Here is a 16,824-nt window from a genome sequence, read left to right on the forward strand (position 1 = left end):
TCTCTTATTTTGTGGTTTGTATTAATGCTTCAGTCAGATGATTGTTAACCTTGTTAGCAGAAAGAAGCTGTGACTGTGGTGAATTAATTTCCTGAACAGTCTAGATACAGTAGTAAGCTACTTCTGTATGCCATCTATGAACATGTAATTTACTGCTTCATTTGCTACCTTGGTACTTGCAGGAAAAAGATGTTTGTCTGGAGCTTATACAGAGAATTGCAATGTATTGTACAGGAATGCTGCAAAATTCTGTGATGGGTTTTTTTTTTGGTGGGGGAATTCCTTGAACTTTAGTCAGGCTCATTTAGCAAGATGTGTGGAAGACTGATAGTCATATCTGTCATAGAGTGCTGTTAAGCGATGTTGTCAACTGTTACAGGAAGCTGCTTCTCTGGCTGAATGCCTGGTTAGTAACTCAAAGGGAGCATAACAGGCTTAAGATGGCATCCAAAAGAACAGCATGAAGAACCAGGCAAACTAAACTCCCTGGTGAGGTGACAAGGAATTGTCTCTTCTGATTTCCTGTTCTAGTTTTATATCTAAAGGAAGCAAGCATCATCAAATTATTTTGATGCAGCTTTGATTTATTATGACCTAAGGCTTTCATTTCTGTCTCTAAAGTATCATAGTGCACACCTTTTCCTCATAGAAACTAACATGATATTTTCAATTTTAAAATGTGGCTAATGTTACTCAATGTATATTCTTAATTTAGTGGGCCACTTGGCATGAAATGCTAAGCTAGGCTATAGCTTAGCATGATCAAACACATGTGGGTTTCTGGAGAGAAGATTGTTGTGTTGCTGCTGCTGTGCTCCTTATTGTTTAGCTCAGTGTTGTCTCTGAACACATCCTTGTGATTTGTCTTCCCCGGCTCTTGGTTTCAGCTCATAGAATGAGACAAACCATGATCTGAGCTCTGACTAACACTAAGTCAAACCATGGCTTAGCCCAGGTAGTGTAATGGCAACAGTACTAAGGGAGTTATGCAGTGGCTGAAATTTTAAATGATTGTTCTGTTCTATATAGTGAACAAAACACTGAACTTTGGGGTATTATGCATATATTTATTGGCTTATCTAAAAATTTGAAAAATATACCAACTAAGTTGCTCCCAGGAAGAATGTCAGTATATTACACTTTGTACTGTTCTAACCAGTGCAGTTGAACTTTTAATGGTAATTTAGAAAATGTAGGAATGTAGAAAATGGCCCAGTTCTCATGAATATATGGGTTCCTGAAGAGACTATCTCTGTGTTGTCAATGCTAGTTGGGCTTCGTAGAGCATTACTAGTGATGCTGTAATAAATATATTAAATAATTAAAATGTCCTGTGAGACTCTGGATGTGCTTCCTTCCAGTCAGCCTCCTACAAGGGCATCCGATTCTACTGTGTCTTTTCATTTAGGAGTGACTGATCTCCCATGACACAGAAGTGTCAGAATTCTGTGGCCTCAGAGAAGGTCATCTGCTGCATCTGGGCATAAGTGTTAGAGTGAAATGCTTCTTAATTTTTAATTTAGAAAAAGTATGTGGCTTGGTTATTGGAGACATTGTAAGAGAATGTTAGAATAGGCAAATTATGGCCCGTCTTTTAAAAAAGTATTAAACAGATACTGTTGGAGCCCGTCCATTCTATTAAGTGGCTGTGTCTAGTTTTTGCCATCTCTTTTGTTGTTTAGTCTCTACACACTGCTTACATTACTTGTGGAGAAAGGAAGATGGAAGGACCAGTCCATGATTGTCTGCTCCTGAAATGTGATCAATAGTTGCAAATCATTCAACTTCTTAAGAGCAAGCATGCCAGGACTGCATATTGAGTGCAGAGTACTGCTTCTATAACTAATTGGAACAAAAGATTTATTTGATTCCGGCCAAAGTATGTATCACAATTGGAATGCAGCCAGAATTCTTGGTTTAATGTTCATCCATTCTCAGCACAGAAAGAGTTAGCAATATATTTGCTTTTAAAATTATCTTTTTTGGTGATTGTCTTCACAAGCATCCTAATGCTTATAGCCATTTCGCTACCTATTTTGAAAATATTTGTATTAGAAGTTTATATTGTTAACCCTTGACTTTGGGAACACTGTGGCGTTCAATTGCTTTGTAACCCTTATTCAAATGCCGTTGGATCCAAGGTTCCATGAGCACGAGCGGAATATATTGCCATCTGTATATGGTACAGTGGTGCCTCGCAAGACGAAATTAATCCGTTCCGCGATTCTCTTCGTCTAGCGGTTTTTTCGTCTTGTGAAGCAAGCCCATTGACAGCTTAGCGGATTAGCGCTATTAGCGGTCTAGCGGCTTTTAGCGATCAGCTGAGAAGCGGCTTATCAGCGGAACAGCTGATAAGCGGCTTAGCGCTTAGGGAAAGGGCAAAAAAAAAAGCGGGGGGGAAACCGCGGGAACTCGCAATATTTTTTCGTCTTGCGAGGCAACCCCATAGAGAAATTCGTTTAGCGAAGCGCCTCCAAAACGGAAAACCCTTTCGTCTAGCGGGTTTTCCGTCTTGCGAGGCGTTCGTATTGCGGGGCACCACTGTATATGCAAATTTCCCTTTTGGCTGCATTTTTAGACTTAAAATTTCAGAGGGCAAGTGCAATTTGTAGGAAGAAATGCTCATTTATTGTATGACCATTTTGTGCATCCAGCTGCTGCTGGAAACCAGCAGGTTTGTAGCTCTCATAAGTGTTGAGATGAGCCTATAAGAATGGAGTCAATGGAAATTGTGGCTGGACAGGTAAAGATGCAGGTACTGGCTGATGGATGTCAGCATCATGGCTTTGATTGTATGAGACCCCTGATTAAGAGCCTTGATGTAAGAATCTGCTCTTGGCATCATTGTTCAGGGGCCAGGAGCAGGGCTGAACAACTGAAAAAGTGATTCCTAGGTTATTACATAAGGTCCAGGAAGCCAGGTGCTAGTTGTCTCTTGGTCTATTTTTCTCAGATTGTCTTCTATCAAGTGTTTCCACTGGGCAGTGTTTTTAAATCAACAGTACTTGTATCAACTTACAATCATATATTGGTTTAATAAGTTGAGATAGGAACAAGTGTTTTGGCCATGTGTGCAGCCCCTTTGCTGCCCCTTTCCTGGCAAAAGCAAACAAGCTTGGGCGTCTTCCAATACACTGTCTTCTTCTGAACTGGGAAATTCTGGTTAGCAGCTTTGGAAAAACCAGGATACAGTATATAAATCAGCTTCAAACAATGGCTTAGCAGCTTCAGAACATGCATGAATATTAACTGTGCTTTCCTGGTTGGGACAAACTGGGAAAGTAATGTTAATAGAAGACTTCCTTGTTTGCTTGCACAAAGGAAAGCATGCGAGGGTTTTGTTCACACCCAACTTCTCCATTCATTTTTGCTAATGAACATGACTGCTGTGAAGTTCCACCAACTGAAATGCTCTTGCCTTAGGTGTTTGAAATGGTATGCTGATTGGTTCACTTACTTGAGCCATCTCTAAAATGATTTACTGAATAATTTTATCTAGGCACTTTTGGTGTAATTTATTCCTGAACCTTTTAAAGAGGTTTATCACAGGCATGAAATTCAACACAGATTTCTTCATGTTAGGAAAAGCTTCCTCTACTGAATTTGTGTCATGAAAGTCTTTCCGACTCCATAAGATCCACTTTTACAAGACAGGCCAGGAAAGCTTTTTGTTCCCTATATAGAATATAGAAACTGTCATTCAGAGATATATCACACAGATGAAACAGAATCTGAAGAAGTGTGCATGCACACGAAAGCTCATACCTAGAACTAACTCAGTTGGTCTTTAAGGTGCTACTGGAAGGAATTTTTTCATTTTGTTATGAAACAGAATAGTTTGCCTCAAATAAACACATCTCAGTTTAACTAGCAGAGATGTAAATGGACCTTTTGCCCACACATGTGAGCTGTTATTAAAGCAGGAAATCTCTAATAAACCATAGTCTTCTGTTTCATCCAAACTGGGAATCCATGGTTATTGGCAATGGAAAAAGTCAGAATCTTAAACCATCTTCAAACTGTAGCTTAAGACTCTGACTGCAGCCTGGTAACCATAGTTTTCTGGTTCTGATGAAATGGAAAACTATGATTAATTGGAGACTGTCTGGTTTAATCACTGCTTGTATGAAGGGAAAAGTGAAGGCACTGCTTATGCAGGAAACATTTGTTGTTGTTGTTTAGTCGTTTAGTCATGTCCGACTCTTCGTGACCCCATGGACCAGAGCACGCCAGGCACTCCTGTCTTCCACTGCCTACAGGAGTTTGGTCAAACTCATGCTGGTAGCTTCGAGAACACTATCCAACCATCTCGTCCTCTGTCGTCCCCTTCTCCTTGTGCCCTCCATCTTTCCCAACATCAGGGTCTTTTCCAGGGAGTCTTCTCTTCTCATGAGGTGGCCAAAGTATTGGAGCCTCAGCTTCACGATCTGTCCTTCCAGTGAGCACTCAGGGCTGATTTCCTTAAGAATGGATAGGATGCAGGAAACATACTTATTAATATTTTGGCTTGTTAAACAAAGATACGATTGTCCGAAGTTTAAATATCTGTTTTCAAGCTGATATTGTTTTCTGAAGCTGATAGAATTAGATCTGAAAAGTAGGACATGTTCAGACCAGACATCCTGTGATCTCCCTGTGTGTAACAGGTTAAGGTCTTCCATATTGATGCTTTACATACTCCTGGTGTTCAAGGAAGCCAGTATTTCATAGGGACCTGTGTTTGTTGGAAGTTTAAGTCCAATCTCTAATTTTGTGCTGCTCCAATATGTATGCAGAAGTTAGCATTAGCAAAAAAATGTGGTGCAATAAATGTGGAAGCCTATGTTTTTGCAGAGCTCTGCTTGTGTGCATGCCTGGACACCTGCATCATCAGAGTAGCTGTGCTTTGATGGATTGCACTTGGTCATACTAGTCTAGCTGCTCCAGCATCCTTACAGAATTTCTTAATACAGGTGTACAATCCTTTTAAGAAAAATGATTTGTGTTTCCCCTGCAGTAGTGCTTGGGGAATTATGTTTGCTATGTGATTTGAGAAAACCTATTCCTCCTAATATCAGCAGTTGTAACAACCATGTTTGAAGAGAACTGTTTATGCAGGCACATGAAGTTTGTGTATGCCAGTCTAGTCAGTGTGACTGCCTAAGGATGCACCAAAAGGCATTGGCCGATCTATATGAGACTGCTTGAATTAACTTCTCCATATGTCTGCTTCCCATCATCAGTATAACATAGTATGGCTGATTATGTCAGTTTTCCATATCACATGGACAGGTAGCTGCCGAAATGGAAAGCAGTACAATAGAAACTCTACACTTGAAGGTAGTAGCATGGTGAAGACATCACAAGGAGGCAGTTTGAAATGATTGCCTGTGCATTACAAAATAATGTGTATGTCTGCCTATAGATTCACTTGTGGTTTGTTTCCTAAGCCAAACATTTGAGACAGCATCTCTGATTTTGTGAAAGAGATAGAGCTTTGGATTGAGAAAATGTGATTTGGGTCTATGCTATCAGTCACCCCTCTACCAATTCCCTAAATAATAACTGATTCCCTTTATGCAGTGCACACGCCATGCCTAATAGTTTTCTTGCTTGTGTTGCATTCTGTTGAGGCAGTCCTTCCACGCTGAGATTTAATATTTTAACATTAATTAACAGATTGATTGTAATCGTCAATGAAACTCTAAATTCAAATATGTGTGTTGTCTTTGCAGAGTTACACAGGGATGGACTTTTCGTGTTGATCATGTATACACATGGGTACAGTTAACATTTGAAATAGACATGAAACAACAATTAAGCCATTCATATAAATTTCATATTAGTTTTATTAAAAATATAAATGTCAAAGCTCTAAATGGGAGATGACCTTTTCATGTATATCACATTATCTTAGAGAAGAAAAGTAGCTACAAAGCCTATAGGGAAATTGAATCTGTGGTGCCTTTTTATTGTTCCCTCTGTATCGCTGATTCTAATTTTAGAAGCTTACATCATTTTAGTTCTAGTGACAGTCTCTCTCTTACATTCTCTCCCCCTCCCCTCCCCTCTCCTCTGCTCTCCCCCCTCCCTCCTAGGATGGCTTACATTTTCATACGGCTGTTGAATCTTTCTGTGCCTTTTGATAGGATTTTAGCTGCAATGAAAACTATTGTACACTTGCTGTTTAATGTCAGAGCATAATGTCACTATGGAAGAGGAAATGAGGGGAGTTCATAGGGGCTGTTTTTAATGTCTCACCTGTGCAAAGACTGAAGAATAAAATCATCTTTAAAAATCAAAGTATAGATCTAACCTTGCTTGAAAATATTTATGGAAGATATTTAAGTGCAATGTGTGTGTGTGTGTGTGTGTGTGTGTGTGTGAGAGAGAGAGAGAGAGAGAGAGAGAGAGAGAGAGAGAGAGAGAGAGATCTGCCAGCAGTATGAAGTCACTCAAGGCTTGCCAGTGCAGCATGAAGATTCTCTCAGATTCCTTTCCATCTGCCAATATTCATTTCCATCATTGGTCCTTTCAGTTTTGGAATACATTTCAAACACTTTTGTATGTAACTTTAAACTCTTGAAACTTTTCTGTTGAAACACTAAAATGTTAGGCGGACCCATCACTATTCATTCATATTCTCTCCCTCCCTCTTTCTCCATGTATAATATGTATTAAAATACTGTTGATTAACATTGCCTTTTGCTGCCAATTACCAAGGTATTTTCAAGTTATCAACTCCTGAGTACAGTGGGTTATACCGAAGTCGCGCTGCTACTTTACACTGCATTGGAAGTAACCTGCTAGCTACTGTACTGGCATTTCCCCTATCACTTGCTTTTTCATGTAGTAGTGCACCAGGGAATTAATTCAAACATTCATCTTCAGGGCACAAATAATGAATTAGGAGAGTTGACATTTTTTGGACATCTGCAATGAAAAGTAGCTGCTTGGCTAGAAGTCCTGTGATGGGCATACATTCTCTTGATGGTGGGTTTGCATAATTATTGATTAAAGTATATCTTCTAAAAAAAGAACAGGCCTCTAGTCCTGTTGAAAAAATGTCCAGTAATAAACCTCCAAACAGTATTCAGATTACAAAAATACAGTGTTCTTTCCATCATATTCACATCACCCTGTTGGTTTTCTCTCCTACTTCAGTATGTAGATGGATTATTTTAAAGTGTTTAATAAAAGAAAAAAGTCACTTTATTTCATTTATAGCCTTTTTAAAAAAAATGAAATAAATAATTTACAGACAAATACATATTTAATATAGCCTTAGCTCTGATTGCATTCATTTTAAAATCCTACTTGGTTATTTTCCTCTGTTGCAGATAATGAATTTTGATCATTTGACATTTGTCTTCAACAGATAATTTATTAAGGAATTTATGTAAGAGTGGCATAAAGACACTTTGCTTTTTAAAAGGGTGCCAGCATAGAATTAGGTCAGTTTTTCACCCTGCACATAGCTGTTAGGCTGGCAGGATTGCATGTAGGGGCTGAGATACATTCCCCAGGGTGTTGCAGTAGCTGCAGTCTGATTCGTAGGAAAAGGAAAAGGATGATGTCATCTTCACTTAAAGGGGAAACTAGAAAGGAAGGGGAGAAAATCCCCTTATTAAGCTTATGTTTACAGTAGTTGTGAAATATTGCATTCACTTAAAAATCTTTGGTGGAGTAAATTCATGCACAATGCAGCAATTTCAAAACTAACACACACAGTTCAACTGTACAACAGAATATGTTTGTTGTTAATCAGGCATCTTTTCTTAAAATAAAAATAAACTGCATGTCTCTTAATATGATACAGCCTGTTTTAGTATAGTTACATTGCATCACTAAACAATTATTTTTAAGTTGAACTCTTTGGAAACCTAGTTTCTTACTTGGGGTTTATACCTGTTCACTTTTGAGCAGTGTTAACATGAATCATTTAAAAAGATGTAGGTACAGTAGTGGGGCTGCTCATCTGCTGCCTTATTGTGAACAAAAAAATTAGTTTAAATGCAGAATACTTTCTCATTTTTCAAGCAGTACTGAATATATTTTTAAAATAAATAAACATACAAAAAGGAAAATTATTTAAATAAAGCATACTCTAGGTACATATCAGTTTTATCCAGTGCTGTTCTTCTGTTCATGGAAGGCTCTTTGAGACACAGAGGAGGCTTTGGAGAGCAAAAGGAAGGCAATTTCCTCTTTCTTCTCCCGTGCCCTTATTCCACGCTGTGCTGGTGGGTTCCCTAATACTCTGGATTAAATCTGGGAGCCAGTTAAAGGGGCTACAGAGGGCAAGGTGATTAGTGAAAAATCACCTCCTCCCATATAGGGGAGCCTCCACTGGATCAAACAGGGTCTCCTGTGAATGGAAGGATGCTGATGGATACAACCCTGTGTTTTAAAAGTTACGGTATTTTCAAGTTGCTGCCTTCGAATATAGAACCCAGTTTCTACACAAGATCTCAATTGCATGTATATCTTTGTTTCTCCATTTCTGGCCAGTTCAAGCTTTGATGAGTTCTGCTCTTAACTAATATATTTTGGGAAGATACAAATCGAATGTAACTTGCAGGTTGATGTAAACTTGTGGGTGAATGACACCCATTTTCAACCACAAAATGTTTCGCTTTGGTCATAAAAGCAAATTTGGTCTGCCTTTTGTAGTATACCTATTGTAAGATGGTCACCTGACTAGTGATTAAAATTATCTTTCAACATTACTGGAGAAAGTTTAGTCTCTTCAATAAAATTCCTTGCTATGAGAGGGTGTGGATAGGCAGAATCTGTAGGGAGATAATAAGCAGCAGGTCATAATGAAGGAATTGTCAGTGCCAAATTTTATCACAATGATAAGAAATATGCTTTGTCCATAATGCTACTTAGAAAAAAATGTGAGCTGATAGACACATTTCAAGAGTAAGTGCTAAAAAAAACAACACCACCCAAAGGAATTGTGTGCACAGTCAGATCAGCAGAGTGATATGAAATGTAACATAGAGTATGTTTTGCTGAATTGTTGTTGTACAGAGGTGTGTTTATACTAGGTCAATAAAGATGCTCTGGCTGCATCTGCAGATACAGTAGCCAATTGATCTAATGCAGTTTCTAAAGGCTTTCTATACAGGTGATGTCATCCTTTTAGCTCCATTCCCCTCCCACTCTCTCCCCTCCTTATTAGATATTTCATCTTGCTGCGGAGCATCCAATCGATGAGAGCTTCTCCTGAGGGAGCTGCTGAGAAACGAGCAAAGATAGTAGGAATTAGGACTCGAGCGTTCAGTCTTGCTGGGGATGTTGCCTTTTGCAATGTATTAGAAATGTTTTAATTGGTAAATGCTGGGTTTGGATTAACCATGTATCTGGCTGTGCATTAGAATTCTAAGCTATACTGCAGCATTTTTAAACTCTGCATTGGAGGGGGTTGGGAGGGAAATGGCTTTGATCGCAGAGGCTTTGAGCAATTCTGTAGTGCAAACCTGTTAAGAGTACTGTGTATATTTATATATCTTGAAGATACTAGCTGAGAATGGATTTACTCTTGTCATGGTGGGCAAGAGTATAAAGAAGGAACTTTAATATGAAGGATTCCACAGTCATCCGAGATCTGCTTTAACAAGAATCTTTGCAAAACTATACCTGCATTATAAAATGTGAAGATGAGGAAATGGGACTCTGAAGACTAACCAGCTTTAACCTGTGCCTTGCAATGGGAAAATACTTAAAAGGAATTCAGCTTTCAGCTTTCCAGAGACTGTTGCATTTAACTTGTAAACCTTTCTAGAATTTATTCTAGCTGTTTCAGGTATATTTCCTGCCTGGGGAAATCTATTGACCTTTGTATTTGAATAAGAAGCAGCACTGAAAATTTTGAATGTGCAATTATGTACTTGTCGAAATTGGACTGTTTTTGCAGTAATTTTTGCAACGCTGAAAGCCACTGAGATACAGTAGGAATTTAATTTTTAATTAATCACTGTGAAATTAAAGTCTACTTGATTTTGTGCCTGAAAATCCATTTCTTTGGCTTATGGTTTCTAAACTTCTAAGGATCTTAATTTCTTGTTGGTGAGTGGAAACTTTCCCTTCAACCCAGGAAATGGCTTTTCTTGTTCGTTGTTACGCCAACTGCCTGCAGCCTTGGGCCTCTAAAGTAAGTAAGAATTCATATGTAGGTTTTTCTCAAGCTGAACATAATTTGAAAATAGCTATTACTTAAGAACTTTTTAAAGTTTAAACATACAATCAGTTTGTTTTCTAGTTTAGAAACTCTCTAATACTATTGTGGTAATCTTAGGATGTTTCAGTTTGGTGTAAGAGAAATCTTTAAATCTAACAAGATATATATTAATGCTTGAGCTCTTTGGCCTCCTTAACAGTCACCTAAAGTCGCAGAAAGCTGTGGTTATGGTTTCCTCATTTTGCTTGTAATTAGGAAATGATCGTGTCTTCAAAGTAACACCATTATGTATGTGAAGATAGTCAGTTTGCAATGCAACTGTTTATGGCTGTATTTCTCGCAACATATATGACATTGCAAGAGGAAGCAATTATCTGTAAAGCTACATATTTTGGATATCCTTACTCTTTCTTTTTAAACAAAAGTTATACCTCCATGAAAGTTTCACTGCTTCTTCACAACAGCAAACTTTAGTGTCCTAGAAGCTATTTTCTGGTTGTTAAGGCTGAAGTGAAGTACCGTATTTTTCGCTCTATAACACGCACCCAACCATAACACGCACGTAGTTTTTAGAGGAGGAAAATCCGTAGGCATGCCACCCGTAGGCATTTCCTCCATAACACGCACAGACATTTCCCCTTACTTTCTAGGAGGAAAAAAGTGAGTGTTATGGTGCAAAAAATACGGTAATTGACTTGTGGGTGGAAAGTTCATAGAGCTCCTGAGCTTGAAAGTTCGTCTAGTATTCTCCCTCTTGATATTATTATGATAATGGAACATAGTAATAATAAATATGTACAGTACACAAAATTTGCTGATGTTTTGAAAATGAAGAACTAAAAATCAACTAAAAATTGTGTCACCCCCATTTGTCTCTACAATTTCAACATGCTGTGTGCTAGGAATAGGTAGCATCCCTCTTTAGTATTGTTCTTGGTAAGGATTTAAGATAGCAAATGTTTGTTTAAAAGTTGGTGGCTGTTTCATGTGACCAGCAGCTTTTATATTCAGGGCATCTTTATTTATCTCAAATTTTCGAACCTATTTTTCTTAACAGCCCTGCAAATAAGTGATTTGAAAAGGTGAATATCCACTTTGGTCTTGTATTGTTGTCAGGCTGGATGCTCTGTTCTTAGAATTCTCCTGTATCCATCTTCTGTTTCCTGTCTTTCCCCCTACCCTGAATAACTATCACAACACTGTATTTCTTCAGCTAGGTAAGGCAGCTGTGCTGTGGCAGTGCCCAATATCAACCTACATGCTCAGGTGTGCACCACCCCCACCCCCAATATGAGACTGAAAAGAGGAGAGAAGACATACAGCCAGCATAGTGAAATTGACACCCATGACAGGAACTAGTTTCTTGTCTAATATGCTTGCTTAGGAAAACATTTCTGCCCCTGCTCTTCATTTCCTGCGATTCAAAGTTCAGTGACCCTGTGAGTCTAGAAGACTTGAGTGCTGCTTTCTTAGCACTATGTGTTTTCTAGCTTAAAGAAGTAATGTAGCATACTAAATCCTGACAAGATGGAGTCTCTGTGTGTAGGTGGCTATTATGGTGGAGAAGTGGGGATATGACCAGTTCTGGATAGGGTTGTGCTGTTTCAGAAGGATCTTGTGGGTGTTTGTTGATCCATCATTGCCCTGGAGGCCTAGATGGCTGAAGTGGCTAAGTTTCAGTTCCAGCAGATTTGCAAGCTATGGCTTTACTTGGAGTGATCAGTGACTGATTTGGGACAATTTTAAAAAAAGAGTGTTTCTTTTCACTGGGTATGTGTCATGGACTGGCTGGATGCAGAGGAGTGGGAGGGGCACCAGCTGGGGAACCCCCAAGGGAAGAAGACTCAGAGCCAGGGGGTTGGTGGTAGGACGATGATGAGTGCTTAAAGGGAGAAGAGGGAGCAGACCGGGAGGAGATGTTTGAAGCTGAAGGGTTAACAGAGTTTAGTGAGGAGCAAGAGGCTGTGACAGGGAACAGTTCAGAATTGAAGGCAAAAGAGGGGGCTAGTGAGGAGGGGGGCCAAGAAGTAGAGTGGAAGCAGGCCGCTGAAGAAGCTAGGGAGTCTCCCCGTCCTGCTGTGGCCAGCTCCCCTCCTCCCTGGTCTCCCAGAACATGAAGAGGAATGAAGAGGGTGGAGCAAAGAGAGAGAAGACGAAGGAGCCTCAGTTTCCTGGGGAAGGACCAAGGGGAGGAGCAGCCTTAGAGAGTGGTGGGAAGGCAGGAACCTTCAGTCCTCACAACTGCCTCATTGGGGCAAGACCTACTGGAAGGCTTGCTGTGATCACTAGGCCTGAACTATCTTGTTTCTTTGAATAAAGAGTTAACTTCACAAACACCTTGTGAGTTATTGCCGACTTGCACCCAACTCCTGCCTTGATAGTATGTTGGGGATCATGTGGGCAGTCACATTTCACTATTCTCTTCACAGTTCTGTTACTTTACTTTAAAAAAATAATATTTTAGACTGGGAAAGATGCAAAAAAGAAAAAAGGGCAACCAAAGGGAGCCAAGGGCTGGAACAACACCACAATGAGGAAAGATTACAACTTGGGAATTTTTAATTTAGAAAAAATGTGAACAAGGGGAATGATAGAGCATAGTGTGATGAAAGTGAATAGAGAAGTCCACCCCCCCTTGAAATAGTAGAACTTGTGCCTTCCTGTAAAGCTGAATGTTAGAAGACAAAAGGAAGTACTTCTACACACAACGGACAGTTAGAAATATAGAATTTGCTCTTACAAGATGTAGTGGTGGCCACCAATATGGCTTTAAAAGAGAATTAGATGGATTCAGGGCTATGTTTTACCTTTACTGTCAGAGACAAAATGTGACACTGAATACCAGTTGCTGGGAATCACAAGTGGAGTGGGTGTTGTTGCATTCTGGTCCTGCTTGGCCACTGTAAGGAGATAATGCTGGACTAGGTGGACCATTGGCCTGATCCAATAGGATCTTCCTTATGTTCTTACATAATGATGATGTGAATGAGTCAGAATGGTGGCAATACATCCTGTCCTCACTCTTGAGTGGACAGATACTTTTGCCACATTGTACAGCACTCCATCACCAAAATGTTTTACAGAGTGGTCAAAGATTTTTGTGAAACACTTCAACCGTATTCCCATTTTTGCCCCAGGCCTACTAGATGCTTCTTTATTCAAGGGAAAGGGAAAGGGAAAGGTAAAGGGACCCCTGACAGTTAAGTCCAGTCGCAAACAACTCTGGGGTTGTGGCGCTCATTTTGCTTTACAGGCCGAGGGAGCCAGATAAACATACCTTATTGCCTGAAACCAAGAATAAAAGTTTGTGTTAATTAGGAATCTTAAACTATGTGTTGTAGTTCATTACTTTTCTTTGGTTGTGCTGTTTTCTCCTTCTCTTAGTCAAGCTTTTCTAAATGTATCATGTAGTAAATATGAGTTTGATTGTATACCTCTGGCCATTTCCCATCATACATTCTAAAATACTTCCAGGTTCATTATTGGGTTGTTTGTGGATGGCATTCAAAATTCCTTATCACCTCTTATCAATGTACCACTGTTAAGAAATATTACTGCTTACATGATCACTTTTTTATTGGCATATAGGATTTTATTTAATTTAAGAAATTTTGCTTTTCAGACGGACCTCACAAAGCAGTTTACATAAGTTGTGACTGATGGATGACCAAAGATTTTTTTTTTTACCTATATTTCAAGCCATTTAATGTCCGTTTCATCCCTGGAATGTTAAACCCCACCCCATAAGTTTGAAATAGGAATGGGTTGTCCCAACTTAAATAATCTATTTAACTTCCAAAGCCTTGACTGTGTGAAGCAAATTAAAGTATAGTATAGTATATAATGTTTAAATATTCAATTGTGCTTCTTACTTGGAAACTGTATATTTTCTAAGGGCTTAGACCTAATTGAGATAATGTAAATACAACTTGTAAGGGTATCTTGATCTCTGCAGAAGTGTTGATGGAATGAATAGTGCAGGTATTATAATAATGTAAGTACAGTGAGTACAGCACTGCTTTTATGTTTTTAATCTGTTAAAATCAAATGTTTCACGTGTTACTGAAGTATCACTGTGAGACATTGAAGGGATTTGGTCTGTCTGAAACAATTTATCCTAAGAGTTTCCCAGGATAAAACTCTTTAAGTCATAAAACATTTTGGGTCCATGAGCACATTTGCAAACTGAGAAACTGTTGAGAAACTGCCATTTGTGCACAAGGAACTCTGGTGGCATGAAGGTAGCATTCTATAGGCACGTGTGACCCTGTGGATGTCATATTGGAGACCCCTGAGTTATGTCAACTAGTCCATCCTTGCAAGGATGTAATTTCTTGACCTGGTCGTGATGGGATCCTCTTTCCCATACATTTTAAGAATACCAATAAGAAATAGCATTGATGTGGGAACATAAATCTACATAAATAAAAGTTTATTTTAAAAATAAAAATAAAATCTCTTTGCTTTTTATAATACCATTTGTAGTAAGTCTCTTTTTAGAAAGAACTTACTTGAAGTCGAACCTTTAATTTAATGCAGAGATCTTAATAATGTAATCAGGACATCCTAACAAGCTGATTGAGTTAAAAGATCTACTTCTTGTACATGGGAAAGCAATTGTGAAGTAAGATATTTGACTCTTGAGGTTAAAAATTATAAATAATACAGTAGGCCTGACTCATACCTAATAGTCAATCTGTTGTTGGTTTTCTATTGGACAAGTGTACTCTCTTCTCCTGATCTCCTCCTCCTTCCATCCCTCTTTGGGACAAACTGTAGTTTTCCTTTCTGATCAAAATGGGCAAAAAGCAACTTGCCTCCAAACTTAAATGAAAAATCCATTTCAAGCTCTAATTTCTAGGCAAATTGTGGTTTGTGCAAATCAACGGCAGCCAAGATGGTGCTCTCCAGATGTTGTTGGATTCGAACTCATTCAATTTGAATCAAATTAGGTGGAGCCATTGTTCAGTGGTAAAATCCATGTTTTACACACAGGAGGTCCCAGCTTCAACCCCTGGCGCCTCTGGGTAGAAAAGGCTCTTGACTCAGATCCTGGAGAGCCACTTCCAGTCAGTGTAGACAATATTGTTCTAAATGGACCGATGGTCTGACTTGTGTGTAAAGCATATTGTCCTATGGTTAAAAAGCAGCCTCTGTCGTAAAAATCACATTTAGAATGCTTACATTCAGAATTGTCTCTAATTTAATAGTATTTAAAATTGACTTCTTGTTGTGATATTATTATGTTAAAATATTATTTGATCACATAATGTACAAGTTGCCTATTTAAATCTGACTGCTATAGATGAAAGTGCAATCCTGTGCATGTCTACTTGGAAAAAAGTCGTATTAATTTCAGGAGACCATACTCCCTGGTAAGGAAGTGTAATGGTGGTTGCAAAACTCCCACCTTCCTGGGCCACTTGAACATAGCTGAGGATCTTGGTGAACCACTTCATGATTTTTCCAGACTGTTATAGCAATTTTAATGTACTGTGCTAGATGCTGTATGATTTTTAATTGTATTCTTATTGCTGCTTTTATTTCTTATGTATTATTGTATCAAATTCAAATTTGTAATACAATAAGATACAATGTAAGAAATAGAATATAAGAAGCAGTAACATTACAATTAAAAATCAATGTATATTTTTAATACGATGGGTGTGCTGTCTTCACCCATGAATCCACAGACATAACAGAGACCGTCTGAATGGTTTGCAGGCCACAGTTTGGGAATCCCTTGGGTGTAGGATTATAATTTTAATCTATACTGCTTCAGTTGGTTCCTTGTTGGGATTCTTAATGGAAGCACCCCACCTTCCAAGACAACCATGTACCTTCTACTTGTCTGTTGTTAATTTTGCTTTCCTTCTGTTCAACACACTGTATAACATTTAGAAAGATGATTTGGTGCCCACAGACCATTGATGTCACCAGTTTTAGTTGAGTACAAATTTCATTTCCTTGTTTAAAACAAGAGTTCCTAGTAACTTGAAATAAATCACTCTGTTTTTATTGCTTTTGATTTTCTTTGCATTGTTTAAAGTGGTTTAAAATAGGTAAAAATGCTTGGGCACTTACTGGAACAAATTTTCACAGCTCTTACCGTAAGGTTGCTATAATCAAAGACAGATGTAGAAAATTATGTAGCATAAATGCTTTTATATTCTCTGGCATTTTCGCTCTTCTTAATTCTGAAATGGTACATTGCATTTTTGTCCTTCAAGGCTTAATAATAGGAACTTAGCCAGCTTGATCAGATAACTAATTTTATCCTTCTGTAGTTTTTAAGGAAAAAATATTGGTAATGTTTTTATTGCTTGTGAATGTTTAACTTCTGTTTTCTTTTATATGTTGCTCATTGTCAGACGTGTGTATTGATTTATATAAAATGCTTTGTACTAAGAAAGACTTTGAAGGCTTATTTGTGACAGGGGATACAGCCGTACCTTGGTTTTCAAACAGCTTAGTTCTTGAACGTTTTGGCTCCCAAACGCCGCAAACCTGGAAGTGACTGTTCTGGTTTGCAAACTATTTTTGGAATCCGAATGTCTGACCGGACTTCCATGGCTTCCGATTGGCTGCAAGAGCTTCCTGCAGCCAATCAGAAGTTGTGCTTTGTTTCCGAACATTTTGGAAGTTGAATGGACTTCCAG

General features: G+C 38.6%; 1 protein-coding gene across 7 annotated transcripts in view; it reads left to right on the forward strand.

Annotated features, from left to right (window-relative positions):
• RAPGEF6 (Rap guanine nucleotide exchange factor 6) overlaps nucleotides 1-16,824 on the forward strand; it is a 146,390-nt gene that overhangs the window by 53,349 nt on the left and 76,217 nt on the right. The window contains exon 1 of one of the 7 annotated variants that reach the window (XM_081850311.1): nucleotides 9,218-10,138. The exons of the other annotated variants lie outside the window; for them this stretch is intronic. Coding sequence (XP_081706437.1) covers nucleotides 10,085-10,138 — 54 coding nt within the window. The 5' untranslated portion in view covers nucleotides 9,218-10,084. Of the gene's footprint in view, nucleotides 1-9,217; nucleotides 10,139-16,824 lie in introns of those variants that run through there. 7 annotated transcript variants of the gene reach the window in all.

Source organism: Podarcis erhardii (assembly GCF_964252035.2).
Source record: "Podarcis erhardii genome assembly, chromosome: 2".
Classification (NCBI taxonomy): Eukaryota; Metazoa; Chordata; class Lepidosauria; order Squamata; family Lacertidae; genus Podarcis; species Podarcis erhardii.